This window comes from Oncorhynchus clarkii, unplaced genomic scaffold (genome assembly GCF_045791955.1).
Source record: "Oncorhynchus clarkii lewisi isolate Uvic-CL-2024 unplaced genomic scaffold, UVic_Ocla_1.0 unplaced_contig_11100_pilon_pilon, whole genome shotgun sequence".
NCBI lineage: Eukaryota > Metazoa > Chordata > Actinopteri > Salmoniformes > Salmonidae > Oncorhynchus > Oncorhynchus clarkii.
The window spans coordinates 153,394-170,558 of record NW_027260902.1 but is presented as its reverse complement, the minus strand read 5'-3'; the positions used below and the strand labels follow the sequence as shown (position 1 = coordinate 170,558).

The following is a 17,165-nucleotide window of genomic DNA, read 5'->3' as shown; positions in this document are numbered from 1 at the left end:
AATTTCTGAGGCTGGTAACTCTAAAGAACGTATCCTCTGCAGCAGAGGTAACTCTGGGTCTTCCTTTCCTGTGGCGGTCCTCAGTTTCATCATAGCGCTTGAAGGTTTTTGTGACTGCACAAGTTGTTGAAATTTTACGGATTGACTGATCTTCATGTCTGTTGTTTCTCTTTGCTAATTTGAGCTGTTCTTGCCATAATATAGACTTACCAAATATGGCTATCTTCTGTATACAATCCCTATCTACCATTCCAGTGTTTAATTGCTATATTGTAATTACTTCGCCACCATGGCCTATTTATTTCCTTAATTTACCTCATTTGCACTCACTATATATAGACTTTTTGTTTTATTTTGTTCTACTGTATTATTGACTGTATGTTTTGTTTATTCCATGTGTAACTCTGTGTTGTTGTATGTGTCGAATTGCTACGCTTTATCTTGGCCAGGTCGCATTTGCAAATGAGAACTTGTTCTCAACTAGCCTACCTGGTTAAATAAAGGTGTTCTCAACTAGCCTACCTGGTTAAATAAAGGTGAAATAAAATAAATAAAAATAAAATCTTATCACAACACAACTGATTGGCTTAAGAAGGAAATCAATTCCACAAATGAACTTTTAAGAAGACCAGGACATCATGAAGCTGGTTGAGAGAATGCCAGGAGTGTGCAAAGCTGTCATCAAGGCAAAGGGTTGTTACTTTGAAGAATCTCAAATATAAAATATATTTTGATTTGTTTAACACTTTTTTGGTTACTACATGATTCCATGTGTGTTATTTCATAGTTTTCATGTCTTCATTATCATTCTACAATGTAGAAAATAGTAAAAATAAAGAAAAAACCCTTGAATGAGTAGGTGTGTCCAAACTTTTGACTGGTACGTATATACTAGGCGGTGTCAAAGGAAGGCCCAAAAATGTGTCAAAGACCTCCAGTCACCCATCATAGACTGTTCTCTTTACTACCGCACGGCAAGCGGTACCGGAGCACCAAGTTTAGGTCCAAAAGGCTCCTTAACAGCTTCTACCCCCAAGCCATAAGACTGCTGAACAATTAACCAAATGGTCACCTAGACTATTTACATTGACCCCCCCAACACACACACACACACACACACACACTGCGGCTACTTGCTGTTTATTATCTATGCATAGTCACTACCCCTACCTACATGTACAAATTAACTTGACTAACCTGTGTCCCCACATTGACTCGGTACCGGAACCCCCTGTATAGGGCCTCGTTATTGTTATTTTATTGGGTTACTTTTTATTGAATGTTTTACTTGAGTTTTTTTAGTAAATATTTTCCTAAATCTATTTATTAAACTGCATTGTTGGTTATGGGCTTGTAAGTAAGCATTTCACGGTAAGGTCTACACATGATGTATTCGGCGCATGTGACAAATACAATTTGATTTGATTTGCTAACCTGCATTTTCATTGGCTTCACAAATCTGTCAGTCATGCTTGCCCACACCCTCTCAGAATGCAGCATGGGGGAAAGAATGTAACACAATTAAGGAACTGTAGCCAGGCAGAGTGTCTTTATCGCCAAACAGTCGTCGTTTTCGGATGATTGAACTTAAGGTGAGTGTTACTAATGATATTTAAGAATGATCAGTCTATCGATCTGTTTTTATAAGGACTACACATCTGACGGATATTGTGAGGAGGTTGGGGGGTAGCTAGCTAGCTAACCACATTGCAGCATCGAGACGCCACGTTAGTCGTTAGCAAAGTTGCTAACCAGAAAGCTAGCAGTAAACAGTTAGCTTGCTGATGTTACGTGGTTATTTTTGTTAGCTAGCTAGCTACCCATTCAGTGTCAGTTTTCAGTTGTTACAAATAGATACATGTAACGAATAACGTTAACTATTATCCTTCATCTAAAGCCTGTTTGTTTATCGGATAGCGTAGTAACTAAAGTTACGTGTTTCCAACTCGGATGCTAGCTAACGTTTGCCTCTCCGTGACCCACAGTACTCCGCGTGGAGACATTTTGACCAGACCAGGTTCGACTAGCGACGATAGACGGGCTAATTACATTGCCTTGGTCACGTTGGCTAGCTAAATAGCAAGTTAGATACACAGATAAGTACATACTGAACGAGGCCCCATAACAATTAAATAAAAATGTCACAGAAATTGCAATGTATTTGGCTCGCTTTGCAGATTAGTTAACGCTTGATGGCTAAGCTAGCTAGAATGTCTAGTATCTAACCTGGCTTGCTAGCTACTGACTTACTATGTAACGTTAGTAGTTACTGCAGCCAATATGGCTGGCTAGTTAACTTGCTCTGTCTGTAAAATCTTTGCTAGCGACTTCGTCGCCGTGTCTTATTTAGCGAACTAACAATCTACAAACACATGTTAACTTTGCAGTAGATGGCCGGAAGCTAGTGAACTATGGTATTGTTGTACTTAAGGGGCAGAGCGCGAGCTAGTAAACAGTATATTACCGGAATAGCTAGGTTAACTTGCTAGCTACACTTCACAATCCCGTGCATAGTTTTTTTTGTAAACACTGCTCAAGTCTCAGTCAGGGAAGTTGGCTAGTTTCCCGACAGTAGTTCAGTGTTTGAAAATGTCCATGTCCAGCAATGGGACTCGCTGGGTTTATAGCCGATGTTAAGACTTCAGATTCAGCGTCTTCCATGCTGAACCTCCTAGTCGAAACATATGGACGATTTCGATCAGAAGCCGGTTTGTAATACTAACATTTAGCTATTTGTGGCAAGTAGCTAATGCTGGGCATACACCACACGACTAATACAATCGTAACAATTTGGATGTGCTCACATTTACATGTCTCCTTGTCCCAAATCTTTAATTCCATCAATCTTCAACCCCAGGACTGTGGTGCTCACATTACACAATGATTCCTTAGTTGATCCCCCTGCGTTTCTATTGTGGTAGGGAAAAATGCCGACACGCTAACGTTGAGCTGCTTTATTAGTGTTGAGATAATGTGTACATTATTATGTGCAGAAACATCCCAAAAGACATGGGTGCACAGAATATGGATAATAATAAATTAGATTTTTTTGTTTTTGTCATGGTAGGACGCAATGTAATATTGGTGGAGTTTGTTTTGCATGGCCCGGTGCCCCGGGTGAGTGGAGATTTTACTTAAAGACCCTTGGAATCTTCTTAAATGGGCGAACTTTGCTAAGCTGGAGCACCTGACCATGTAAAATGAACCCGTCCATTGAAATGGCATCCACCAATCAGTTTTCCATCACCTTGGTCCACACGGTGCGGGTTGTTGTTGTGTTCCTCTTCGCCATCATTGTTTTGGTCTCACATGCTGAGTGCTCATTGGGCATGGACTGCTGCCAATAGCCAATCGCATCATAGTACTTACTGCTCATACTACAAGATGGCAAAATGGCGTGGTGTATGTTCGGCATAACCAGTCTCGTTGTTGTGGGTTATTGCCGTGCATACACTACACGATCTTTGACACATTTTTGCCATCCCAGACACATTTTTATGTTCGAGATGAAATCCTATGAACTTGGGCAAGGATCAGGTCATTGGGACTCGTGTAGTTTGAGCGGGTCAAGGACACACTGATTTTGGCTGTTCCGTTCTCCAGAACCCCGGTGGGATGTCCTGATTTAATATTCGGGCACAATTTAGTTGTATCTTGTAGTATGAGGATGGATACGATGCGATTGGGCACAGCATGTGAGACCCAAACAATGACGGCAAAGATGAAACCAACAGCTACCACAGCCACAAATTTAAAATGGTCTGTATTGTAAAAAAGATTCTGAATACAACGTGTTTTTTGGTCTTAAGAATAGTAGTAGTAGGGTTTAATATCAGATGTTAAGATGAGAAATGGGCAGGATTTACCCATAATTATGACAGATTGGTAGAGCTGTGGAGAGAATGCAGCTGCTTAAATGTTACATTTTCACCTTCAAATCCCAACCATTTGAGGGTCTGTATTTTGCCCCTCAGTCTCTTTTTCTGATGTTGTTTTGCTAGGGTTGCAAAGGGTTGGAAACTTTCCGGTGAATTTGGGGAGTTTTGTGTAAATTCATCAAAAAGTTAGCTTATAACAGCAGACCTTTTTTGTGGGATACATGTAAGGAAATTCTAGTCTAGTGACATATTTTGGTTAAACTATGCCCAATCCAATGGAATTGCAACCTTCTGCATTGCGTTCTTCCATCACATGTACAGCTGATTCTGAAGATCTTGCACACTAATGAGATGCTATTGAACCCACACTACTACACTATCTGAGCCAAGGACTACATGCTTTCTGTTAAGTTTTGATTACAATACTGGGTGGGGTGAATATATTTTATGACATACATCATTTTAAAAAACTAGTAAATTGTAGCCTACAGCAAAGTGTTTAAATAATTTCTAACTTATGAATAATTTCTGCTTGTTAGTTTTAACTTGCTTGAGTCTACTGAGTGTTAATTCACCTGTTTCAATACATGTTTCATTTTAAAACATTTATCTTACAAAGGAGTTTAATCTAAATGCTTAAATAGTTATCTGTACATGGAATTGTATTTGTTTTTTAAATTCCTTTTTCTAATCTTTACAAGAAAATGCCATGGGCGCACTATCTGATGTGTGGAGACATTTCACTGCAGCTAATGTAGAAGGAAAAGCGGTGCACATTTGCAAATACTGTGCCAAATCATATGTAAAGAATGCAACAAAGATGCAGAATCATCTGGCCAAGTGCATTAAGTTCCCTCAGCGCTCACAATAAGCAACCTCTGACAAAAGTCTCTCTACTTCTATTTGAGGTGAAAATGATGAATCAGACACCTTATCAATAGCAACAGCTCATGGGCCTCCTGGAATCAGAAGTTTTTTTTTACTCATTGGAGGAACTTAGTCAGAGAAATGCTGCTGCATGTCTTGCTCGAGCTGTGCATGCAACTAGTTCACCTCTGATGCTCACAGGCAATGTGTCTTGGAAGAGATTAATGAATGTTCTTCGCCCAGCATACACCCCTCCAACCAGACTACTTATCTACTCATTTGCTGGATGCAGAGTTCAACAGAGTTCAAGTGAAGGTCAAGCAAATCATAGAGAAAGCAGACTGTAATGTAATCATCTCTGATTGGTAGTCAAATGTTCGTGGGCAAGGAATAATTAACTACATCTCCACTCCTCAACCAGTGTTCTACAAAAGCACAGATACACGGGACAACAGACACACCGGTCTCTACATTGCAGATGAGCTGAAGTCAGTCATCAATGACCTTGGACCACAGAAGGTATTTTCACTGTTGACAGACAATGAAGGCTGCTTGGTCTAAAGTGGAGGACTCCTACCCTCACATCACACCCTTTGGCTGTGCTGCTCATGAATTGAATCTGCTCCTCAAGGACATCATGGCACTGAAAACAATGGATACACTCTACAAGAGATCCAAGGAAATGGTTAGGTATGTGAAGGGTCATCAAGTTATATCAGCAATCTACCTCACCAAGCAAAGTGAGAAGAATAAGAGCACCACATTGAAGCTGCCCAGCAACACCCGTTGGTTGGGGTGGTGGTGTCATTATGTTTGACAGTCTCCCCAAGAAATAGCCATATCAGTCTGCCGATTATGGATAGCCCCGTCAAGAGGATCATCCTGGATTATGTATTTTGGGAGAGAGTTGTTAAGTAGCCTGAAACCTATAGCAGTAGCCATTGCACGGATTGAGGGAGACAATGCCATCCTGTCTGATGTTCACTCTGCTTGCAGATGTAAGCAAATAAATCCGTACTGCCCTGCCCACTTCACTGTCGCTCCAAGCAGAGGAAACTGCAGTTCTGAAATACATCAAAAAGCATGAAGACTTCTGCCTGAAGCCCATACATGGAGCAGTGTACATGTTTGACCCCAAGTATGCTTGCAAGAGCATCCTGTCTGGTGCAGAGATCAACAAGACCTATGGTGTCATCGCTACTGTCTCGCCACCGTGGCCTGGATGAGGGCAAGGTTCTTGGCAGTCTGGCCAAGTACACTTCCAAGCAAGTGCTTTGGGATGGAGATGCAAAATGGTAGTTGTGCCAGGTTATCTTATCAGCCACCAGGTGGAAGGGACTTTGTGGATCTGAGGCTCTTTCCCCTGTTGCCTCCATCATCCTCCAAATCCTACCAATATCAGCTGCCTCAGAGCGCAACTGGTCCTTGTCTGGGAACACACACACCAAAGCACGCAACATGATGACCAATACAGGGGTTGAAAAATTTGTGGCCATCTGGGCAAATGTGAGACTTGAGCCTGACAGTGAGCCGTCCTCAACAGGGTTGGAAAGTGAAGGTGAGGCCTGAGAGTTTTAAGTTCAAGAGGTGGACATTGAGGAGGTCCAGGGAGAAGACATGGAAGCCTGAGAGGAAGACAACCAAAGCTTTAGTTTCTAGACTATCATTTTATATGTATGTATTTTGAATTTTTTTCTGGGAGATGCGATGGATCATTGGCGATCATTCAATATTCCCTTTTTTTTTCAGTGAAATCATTCCATGTGAAGAGTCAACTCATTTAAAGTTCAATTCATAACTAAATTGTTTTTAAAATGTTCTATTGGGAGGATTTAATAATTTACAATTGTCTGTCTACTTATAAGGTGTATGTTTGTCTCCATGTGATATGGTAAATATATCCAAAGGGGAAGTATCCAATTCAAAAAAACATATATATTTAAATTAATATTAGTTTGCATATATTTCTGTAAATTCCCACAAAGTTTCCACCTCTGAATATTCCCCAAAATGTGCAACCGATATTTTGCTAATAATAATGTGCACACTTATAAAGGCAGTAGTTTGCTGTTTGCATGTCGGCATTTTTTTGTTTGCAAACCATAATGGAAAAATAGTTTTTATTTTATCTGATTGCCACCACAACTTTATTAATTCACTTAATCGATCTTACACCTCTCTGAAAGATGATCTATTGCCTCTGCAAACGGACTCTGTGTGAATATGGATCATGGGATGCTCATGTCTCCACCCTACCAACGGGAGTCGTTGACCCAAAGGCAGGTGACAAGCTTGGGTCCAAAATATTCCCATAGAAATGCCTTGGGCGTATTATGGCGAAAGTGAGACCTCTCACTTCACCTCTTCCTCTCTGATATGGCCTGGGGCTGCCCCCCCCCCGCCACATGAATGATGTCATTACTGGTTAAAGAGCGAGCACACACTTTTATAAAATAAGTTACTTATATGCAGATGTTGTTTATCACTACAATAAAATGAGTCCCAATTGGAAGGGAAGGGAATATTGTTTGCCATCTGAAGCCCCATGAAATCAGCCAAAACAAGCTCAACTCAATGCATTCTCTTACTCCTATTCAATATGCATTCCCCTGCATTGTGAATAGGCTACATCTTGATTTGACCAGTTTATCAATATATTTACCATTGAAATAAATGAAGTCATAGTCAAATTGATTGTATACTTGATTTAATTAAAGCATGCATGGATGTCTCTGAAAAATGTTGATGTGAAAAAGTTCAAATGTGTTTATTGCCCTCAGGATGCCTAGTGATTGAACAGCCAAGTAGCTGAGTTTCTGTCTGGAAGTGCCATTCTGTGACTTAGGCTAATACGCCTTTTGTTGCCGTGGTATCATTTTGGTATTGACTATTGTGATACTAATCCTGGTATCAGTATCTAAGTAAAAAGCCTAAAGTTTTCTTGATTGTGATGTCATTAAAACCGTATGTAGTGTCATGGGTCCACAGTGTCTCTGACAGTGGTATAACATTCTGTGTGGTAGCCTCACCTATATGGTCTAATGGTTGGGTAGAACAGCACCCCTATAGAAACGGTTTGGTGAATAAACTGAAAATCCCTGTAGGTGGTCCACCCATTTACATCTCACTGTGGGCTGTGTGATTGTTAATTCTATCAGTAGCAGCACATGAAGGTTAGTCTGCCCTTGTGCGTGTGATGCTGCATGTGCAGCCCCCCTGCTCTCCTCCCTCAGCTACGTCACTGCCAGATCTAATGATGAGTCAGGCTCCCTCCCTTTTCTCCGTCAAGTGTGGGTTTGAACAGAACACTGCTCTGTGACTGGTCCATCCTGTGTCTGTGTGCTGTTGACCAAGAGCTGTTCCCTCTCCCCGGTGTGTTTCAACCCCTCAATGGCAGCATGCTAGTGCATCACTAACATATAGCGCTATAGTTTGCTGGTCGTACATCAAGTTGACGCAAGGTTTGTGTAGCAGTCCTTTGTTTATCTTTTGAGTTAACCTGTTGCGACGACCAAACCCGGATCCGGGATTCTATTTATAGACCTAAGCTCATTACCATAACGCAACGTTAACTATTCATGAAAATCGCAAATGAAATGAAATAAATATGCTAGCTCTCAAGCTTAGCCTTTTGTTAACAACACTGTCATCTCAGATTTTCAAAATATGCTTTTCAACCATAGGAAAACAATCATTTGTGTAACAGTAGCTAGCTAGCGTAGCATTTAGCATTAGCGTTAGCATTAGCGTTAGCATTTAGCAGGCAACTATCACAAAAACAAGTAAAGCCTTCAAATAAAATAACTTACCTTTGAAGAACTTCTGATGTTTTCAATGAGGAGACTCTCAGTTAGATAGCAGATGCTCCGTTTTTCCAAAAATATTCTTTGTGTATTAGAAATAGCTCAGTTTTGTACATCACATTTGGCTACCAAAAAAAAAAAAAAAAAAAAAAAAAACGAAAATTCAGCCCTCAAAACGCAAACTTTTTTCCAAATTAACTCCATAATATCGACTGAAACATGGCAAACGTGGTTTAGAATCAATCCTCAAGGTGTTTTTCCACATATCTCTTCAATGATATATCCTTCGTGGAAGCCTGGTTTCTCCTTGCTCTCAAATGGAAAAATAATTGCACCTGGCTTTACGCTCCAATTTCGACGCAGGGACACCAGGCGGACACTTGGAAAATGTAGTCTCTTATGGTCAATCTTCCAATGATATGCCTACAAATACGTCACAATGCTGCTAACACTTTGGGGGAACGACAGAAAGTGTAGGCTCATTCCTTGCGCAATCACAGCCATATAAGGAGACAATGGAAAACAGAGCTTCAGAAATTCTGCTCATTTCCTGGTTGATGCATCATCTTGGTTTCGCCTGTAGAATGAGTTCTGGGGCACTTACAGACAATATCTTTGCAGATTCTGAAACTTCAGAGTGTTTTCTTTCAAAAACTGTCAAGAATATGCATAGTCGAGCATCTTTTCGTGACAAAATATTGCGCTTAAAACGGGAACGTTTTTTATCCAAAAATGAAATAGCGCCCCTAGAGATCAAAGAGGTTAATGGAATGTAGCCTATTCAATCATTCTCATGCTGACTATTCCAGCTAGCCAATTTGGAGTAGACTTAAAAAACATGTATTTATTTATATTAATCTTTATTTCACTAGGCAAGTCAGAACAAATTATTATTTACAATTACGGCCTACTGGGGAACAGTGGGTTAACTGCCTTGCTCAGGAGTAGAACGGCAGAATATTATTAATTTTTTTACCCTGTCAGCTCGAGGATTCAATCCAGCAACCTTTCGGTTACTGGCCCAACGCTCTAACCACTAGGTTAGTGGGGCAAAAAAATATTTAGTCAGCCACCAATTGTGCAAGTTCTCCCACTTAAAAATATGAGAGGCCTGTAATTTTCATCACAGGTACACTTCAACTATGACAGACAAAATTAGAGAAAAAAAAATCCAGAAAATCACATTGTAGGATTTTTTATGAATTTATTTGCAAGTTATGGTGGAAAATAAGTATTTGGTCACCTACAAACAAGTAAGATTTCTGGCTCTCACAGACCTGTAATTTCTTCTTAAGGAGGCTCCTCTGTCCTCCACTCGTTACCTGTATTAATGGCACCTGTTTGAACTTGTCAGTATAAAAGACACCTGTCCACAACCTCAAACAGTCACACTCCAAACTCCACTATGGCCAAGACCAAAGAGCTGTCAAAGGACACCAGAAGCACCAGGCTGGGAAGACTGGATCTGCAATAGGTAAGCAGCTTGGTTTGAAGAAATCAACTGTGGTAGCAATTATTAGGAAATGGAAGACATACAAGACCACTGATAATCTCCCTCGATCTGGGGCTCCACGCAAGATCTCACCCCGTGGGGTCAAAATGATCACAAGAACAGTGAGCAAAAATCCCAGAACCACACGGGGGGGACCTGGTTAATGACCTGCAGAGAGCTGGGACCAAAGTAACAAAGCCTACCAACACACTACGCCGCCAGGGACTCAAATCCTGCAGTGCCAGACGTGTCCCCCTGCTTAAGCCAGTACATGTCCAGGCCCGTCTGAAGTTTGCTAGAGAGCATTTGGATGATCCAGAAGAAGATTGGGAGAATGTCATATGGTCAGATGAAACCAAAATATAACTTTTTGGTAAAAACTCAACTCGTCGTATTTGGAGGACAAAGAATGCTGAGTTGCATCCAAAGAACACCATACCTACTGTGAAGCATGGGGGTGGAAACATCATGCTTTGGGGCTGTTTTTCTGCAAAGGGACCAGGACGACTGATCCGCGTAAAGGAAAGAATGAATGGGGCCATGTATCGTGAGATGGGCCAAAATACCAGCAACAGTGTGTGAAAATCTTGTGAAGACTTACAGAAAACGTTTGACCTCTGTCATTGCCAACAAAGGGTATATAACAAAGTATTGAGATAAGTATTTGGTCAATAACAAAAGTTTATTTTCCACCATAATTTGCAAATAAATTCATAAAAAATCCTACAATGTGATTTTCTGGATTTTTTTTCTCTAATTTTGTCTCATAGTTGAAGTGTACCTATGATTACAGGCCTCATCTTTTTAAGTGGGAGAACTTGCACTATTGGTGGCTGACTAAATACTTTTCTGCCCCACTGTATGACAGTAGGTATAGATATGAGATATGCCATAGACTTCTTTTATCCAAAGCAACTTAGCCATCCGTGTGTAGATTTTTCTCCTGGTAGTCGACCCCACTATCCTGGCGTTTTTAAGAGCCATGCATTACCAACTGAGCTACAGAGGACCAGTATCTAGCCTATTTCACTACTCAGTCCCATATTAAGTACAGAAGTGATGTGCAGTATAGCCTGTCTTTTACAACCAATTCTGTAGCTCTTCTTAGAGCATAACCAACCTGGCCTGTATTCAGAAACATCTGACTAAGAGTGCTGATCTAGGATCAGCTTCCATCTGTCTATGTATTCATATTCACTAGAATATCTGAAAGGCAAACTTATTTGAGATCAACACTCCTTCTCTAACGCTTTATGAAATTGGGCCCTGAGGTGAAAAAAGAATCAATGGTTACAACTGAATGAATAAAACATATAGAACACAGATTGCACTTGGAATAACTGAAGGCATTCTGAGGACATGTAACAAACAGCATGACTGTTACCACACCAGTCTTTCCTTTGTTGTGACAGTGGACTGTTGGGTGGTTGCTGGTTGGTATGGCGATGTCTTGATTGATGTAGGAATAGACCAAACATGAGTATATGACCTGGTAGACAGCAGTTGTGCTTGTGTCGAGTCTCTCTCCCCACTACACACACATGCACGAGCATGAACACACACATGATGCCCGCCTCCACTATCTTGCATAACAACCGAGACGGCTGCCAAGTCCCAGCCTGACTCCTCAGATACTCAGTCCTCTTGCCATAATATGCTGCTGCTCACATAATATGCCACTCTCTGGCCGAAAAGCACTAGTTCCATGCTTACAGCCCGGGTTGCCAGTTTACAGTCCGGGTTTACATTCTGGTTGCCAGTTTACAGTCCGGGTTTACAGTCTGGGTTGCCAGTTTAGGAATCACTGACAGGAAATAGACATTCACTGCTACAGTAGCCTCTCTCTCTGAGGGAACGATGACACTGCAGTGCTGTACTGTGGACTGGCTCTTGTGGATGTGCTACACAAGGTTGAGACCAATTGCTGCTCAGTAAGATTTCCCAGGTGTATTATTGTTATGGTATCATGACTTTTATTCCTAGGCATGCTGAAAAACATCAATATACACTGTGGAATTCAGTGTTTGTTCCTATGTGATTTAATTGACTAGTCTCAAACTGGCCTTATTGTGTGTAATTGTTCTGATTTTGTTTTATCTATACTGTAGGCTTGTGTGGATTATGTCTTCATACGTTTTTCTGTGTTCTACTTGTCAGTACCATTTCACCAGGTCAAATTCCTTGGTACATGTAAGCAAAGGTGATTCCTGAATCCCACCCTCTGTCTCATCCACAGTGATGCTCAAACGATGCCTATAGTGGACAAGCTCAAGGAGGCCCTGAAGCCCGGCCGGAAGGACTCCTCGGCGGGTGACGATAGTGACCTCAATAAGCTGCTGGCCTCCTCGGCCAAGAAGGTCCTGCTGCAGAAGATTGAGTTTGAGCCGGCCAGCAAAGGCTTCTCCTATCAGCTGGACAGTCTCAAGACCAAATATGTGATCCTCAACCCCCGCGGCAGTGAGGGGGCCACGTCGGGTCAGAGGGCCAGCACAGAGCCCGCTCAGATCAAGAGGCAAGGTAAGGCCGTTGACTGAGAAATGTACCCTCTCTGAGCCATTCAAGAGGTTTGTTAAATCTAGTTTTCACTGCCACAGAATTAACACACGTCGCTATTCTTAATCACCCCCACTGTCTTAACCTTTTTGGTGGTATTGAAGAACAGCTCAATTCACCATGAGTGTTTCTCTCTACTGGGTTTTTGGCGACGTGATCGAGTTTGGCTGAATTGTTGAGTTTGTCTGCTGAACTATTCTCAATGGCTTTTCTGAATTATCCATGCAATTTCTGTAATTAATCTCACTCCTCCATCCACCAGTTTCAGACAACCAGTGTGGGGGCCAGAGTGATGGGATCCCCGCCCCGCAGAAGATGCTCTTCCCTGGGAACAGACTCTCCATGCGCTGGGAGCGTGTCTACCGGGTGGGAGCCGGCCTCCACAACCTGGGCAACACCTGCTTCCTTAACTCCACTGTGCAGTGTCTCACCTACACACCGCCCCTGGCAAACTATCTCCTCTCCAAGGAGCACAGTCGTGCCTGTGAGTAGTTCAGTTGACCTCTGGTTACATACCTTTTTGAATGGCACAATATAGGCGTTGTAGTGCAAAAACATTAAATGGGTCAATACAAATCTTTTGCTTCTAGTTTTTGAGACTAAACAGGTCCCCTAAATGGACAAACATATTGTCTAGAAATGACCCCAAAGGTTGGATGGGAAGGGGCACATGTCCAACAGCTCTACTCCCATGAGTAAAAGGGGATGACTAGTCAGTTGTACAACTGAATGCATTCAACTGAAATGTTTCTAAAAGCATATTGTTTGCTTAAAAACAATGGGTTTGTGTGCATTCACAATATAAGAAATTGATTCATATTATGTCATAAGCCAAACAGCCAACATCTGACACACACAATAAGCAACGAACATATGTTTAAGAAAACTGTTGTGCTGGAAGTCAAATGACTTCCTCAGTTTGTTGGTGTAATGACGGTAACTTGACTTGGCCAGTCTGTTGGGGTAATGACGGTGACTTGGCCAGTCTGTTGGGGGTAATGACGGTGACTTGGCCAGTCTGGTGGGGGTAATGACGGTGACTTGGCCAGTCTGGTGGGGGTAATGATGGTGACTTGGCCAGTCTGGTGGGGGTAATGACGGTGACTTGGCCAGTCTGGTGGGGGTAATGACGGTGACTTGGCCAGTCTGGTGGGGGTAATGACGGTGACTTGGCCAGTCTGGTGGGGGTAATGACGGTGACTTGGCCAGTCTGGTGGGGGTAATGACGGTGACTTCACCTCATTATTCTATTCCTGTGCATTTCAGGTCACCAGTCGGGTTTCTGTATGATTTGTATAATGCAGAACCACATCATCCAAGCCTTTGCCAACACAGGAAATGCCATCAAGCCTGTCTCCTTCATCCGAGACCTAAAAAGTAAGTAGTGTGCTTCTTGTTTAGCTGTTTCCATCTTGAGTTGGCGTTGGTTTTTCAGAGTTGTAGTGGAAGCTTGTTTCTAGCAGCATTGCAGTTTTTGTTGTCCTGCAAGGTACATGATATTGATTGGCTGTTATATTCTTGATTTCAGTTTAGTTTCAGAAACACTAACCAGGTTTCCATCCGTCCCTTTTGAGATTAAAGTACGTCGGGGGGGAACAAATGTCCCAACGGGCCAGATGGAAACAGCAAATGTCACTAAACAAAATACGCTAGACACGGTGGGAATGGTTTTATGTCTAAGATGAATTATGTGAGTAATGGAAATGCTTTTATGTGCCAATATTGCTATAATAACATCATATTGGAGTCACATGATGACATGTTGTGTAGTCTTCCCACTACGACTCAGGAAACCGTAGTTTACTACAGATGAAATAAGTGATGAACTTCACAGGGTGGTGAAAGTACAAGGTGTTGAACTTGATCCTCCTTTCCAACAAATATCCAGGGTCTTTTTCTGGTCATGATCGATGTTTGACTGCCGTTAGACAATTAAAAATGATCTCTCTCTAGTCATAATAATCATCATGTAGGCTATACCCTCACTGTATCTATGACTGTGAGCTGTTGTCTAGTGCTCATGTGCCAAGACCAGAGTGGGCTCACTTCAGTATGTGTATATGTATCTTTAGTGACAATTGTCAGTAGAGTGAAATATGCGTTGGAAACCCATTTAACTCGTATTTATTTGGTACAGTTGAAGTTGGAAGTTTACATACACTTAGGTTGGAGTCATTAACTCCTTTTTCAACCACTCCACAAATTTCTTGTTAACAAACTATAGTTTTAGCAAGTCTGTTAGGACATCTACTTTGCATGACACAAGTCATTTTTCCAACAATTGTTTACAGACAGATTATTTAACTTATAATTCAAAGTATCACAATTCCAGTGTGTTAGAAGTTTACATACACTAAGTTGACTGTGATTTAAACAGCTTGGAGAATTCCAGAAAATTATGTCATGGCTTTAGAAGCTTCTGATAGGCTAATTGACATCATTTGAGTCAATTGGAGGTGTACCTGTGGATGTATTTCAAGGCCTACCTTCAAACGTAATGCCTCTTTGCTTGACATCATGGGAAAATCAAAAGAAATCAGCCAAGACTTCAGAAAAATATATTGATTCATCTTTGGGAGCAGTTTCCAAATGCCTGAAGGTACCACATTCATCTGTACAAACAATAGTACGCAAGTATGAACACCATGGGACCACGCAGCTGTCATACCGCTAAGGAAGGAGAGGCGTTCTGTCTCCTAGTGATGAACGTAATTTGGTGAGAAAGGTGTGAATCAATCCCAGAACAACAGCAAAGGACCTTGTGTAGATGCTGGAGGAAATGGGTACAAAAATATCTATATCCACAGTAAATCAAGTCCTATATCGACATAACCTGAAAGGCCGCTCAGCAAGGAAGAAGCCACTGCTCCAAAACCGCCATTAAAAAAGCCAGACTACGGTTTGCAACCGCACATGGGGACAAAGATTGTACTTTTTGGAGAAATGTCCTCTGGTCTGATGACACAAGAATATAACTGTTTTGCCATAATGACCATCGTTGGAGGAAAAAGGGGGATGCTTGCAAGCTGAACACCATCCCAACCGTGAAACACGGGGGTGGCAGCATCATGCTGTGGGGGTGCTTTGCTGCAGGAGGGTCTGGTGCACTTCACAAAATAGATGGCATCATGAGGCAGGAAAATTGTGCATAAAATAAAGCAACATCTCAAGACATCAGTTAAAGCTTGACCGCAAATGGGTCTTCCAAATGGACAATGACCCCAAGTATACTTACAAAGTTGTGGCAAAATGGCTTAAGGACAACAAAGTCAAGGTATTGGAGTGACCATCACAAAGCCCTGACCTCAATCCTATAGAAAATGTGTGGGCAGAACTGAAAAAGCATGTGCGAGCAAGGAGGCTTACAAACCTGACTCAGTTACTGTCAGTTGAATTTTGGCCCATTACTCCTAACTTATTGTGGGAAGGCTAGCTTGTGGAAGGCTACCCAAAACGTTAGACTAAAGTTAAACAATTTAAAGGCAATGCTACCAAATACTAATTGATTGTATGTAAACTTCTGACCCACTGGGAATGTGATGAAAGAAATGAAGGCTGAAATATATCATTCTCACCTATTTTTTTTTTTTAACATTTCACATTCTTAAAGTAGAGTGGTGATCCTAACTGACTGAAGACATTTAATCCTAGTAAAAAATTCCCTGTCAGGAATTGTGAAACACCTTAGCCAAATACATTTAAACTCAGTTTATGTAAACTTCTCCTTTAACTGTCTGTGGAAATGTTGCACTACGTCACCACGCACAGCCTTTTATCCACAACAAGTACATTTGATGGAAACATCTTTGGTGATGTAGTGCAGCATTTTGTTTATATGCAGATTTTTATTGTTGCGTAAGAATCTCACTAGTTGGATGGAAACCTAGCTAATGAAATGAGAACCAAAGAAATCTGATTTAGTATTATGTACTGCGTGTTTTTCACTTGTTATTTACCCATACATCGATTATAATATATAATCGTCCCGTAGATGGTGCATTGTGCCAGAGAACACCCTGGAGACTCGGTAGCAGTATGCATAAGGTGATGATATAACGCTGGTTGGAAGTGTCACTGTGACTGCAGTGCCTTAGTGAGGCTGTGACTGTTATATATAGAGGGGAGGAGGGATGGTACAAACACCACACTGTTATATAGAGAGGGGAGGAGGGATGGTACAAACACCACACTGTTATATAGAGAGAGGGGAGGGATGGTACAACCACCACACTGTTATATAGAGAGGGGGGGGATGGTACAACCACCACACTGTTATATAGAGAGGGGGGGGATGGTACAACCACCACACTGTTATATAGAGAGGGGAGGGATGGTACAACCACCACACTGTTATATAGAGAGAGAGGGGAGGGATGGTACAACCACCACACTGTTATATAGAGAGAGGGGAGGGATGGTACAACCACCACACTGTTATATAGAGAGAGAGGAGAGGGATGGTACAACCACCACACTGTTATATAGAGAGAGAGGAGAGGGATGGTACAACCACCACACTGTTATATAGAGAGGGGAGGGATGGTACAACCACCACACTGTTATATAGAGAGG

General features: G+C 41.7%; 1 protein-coding gene across 1 annotated transcript in view; it reads left to right on the top strand.

Annotated features, from left to right (window-relative positions):
• The first annotated feature begins 1,479 nt into the window (after nucleotides 1-1,479).
• Nucleotides 1,480-17,165, top strand: part of LOC139402161 (ubiquitin carboxyl-terminal hydrolase 36-like) — a 31,687-nt gene continuing 16,001 nt past the window's right edge. The window contains exons 1-4 of the mRNA XM_071146252.1: nucleotides 1,480-1,592; nucleotides 12,277-12,557; nucleotides 12,856-13,077; nucleotides 13,860-13,970. Of these exons, the coding sequence (XP_071002353.1) occupies nucleotides 12,290-12,557; nucleotides 12,856-13,077; nucleotides 13,860-13,970 (601 nt within the window). The 5' untranslated portion in view covers nucleotides 1,480-1,592; nucleotides 12,277-12,289. The remainder of the gene's footprint in view (nucleotides 1,593-12,276; nucleotides 12,558-12,855; nucleotides 13,078-13,859; nucleotides 13,971-17,165) is intronic.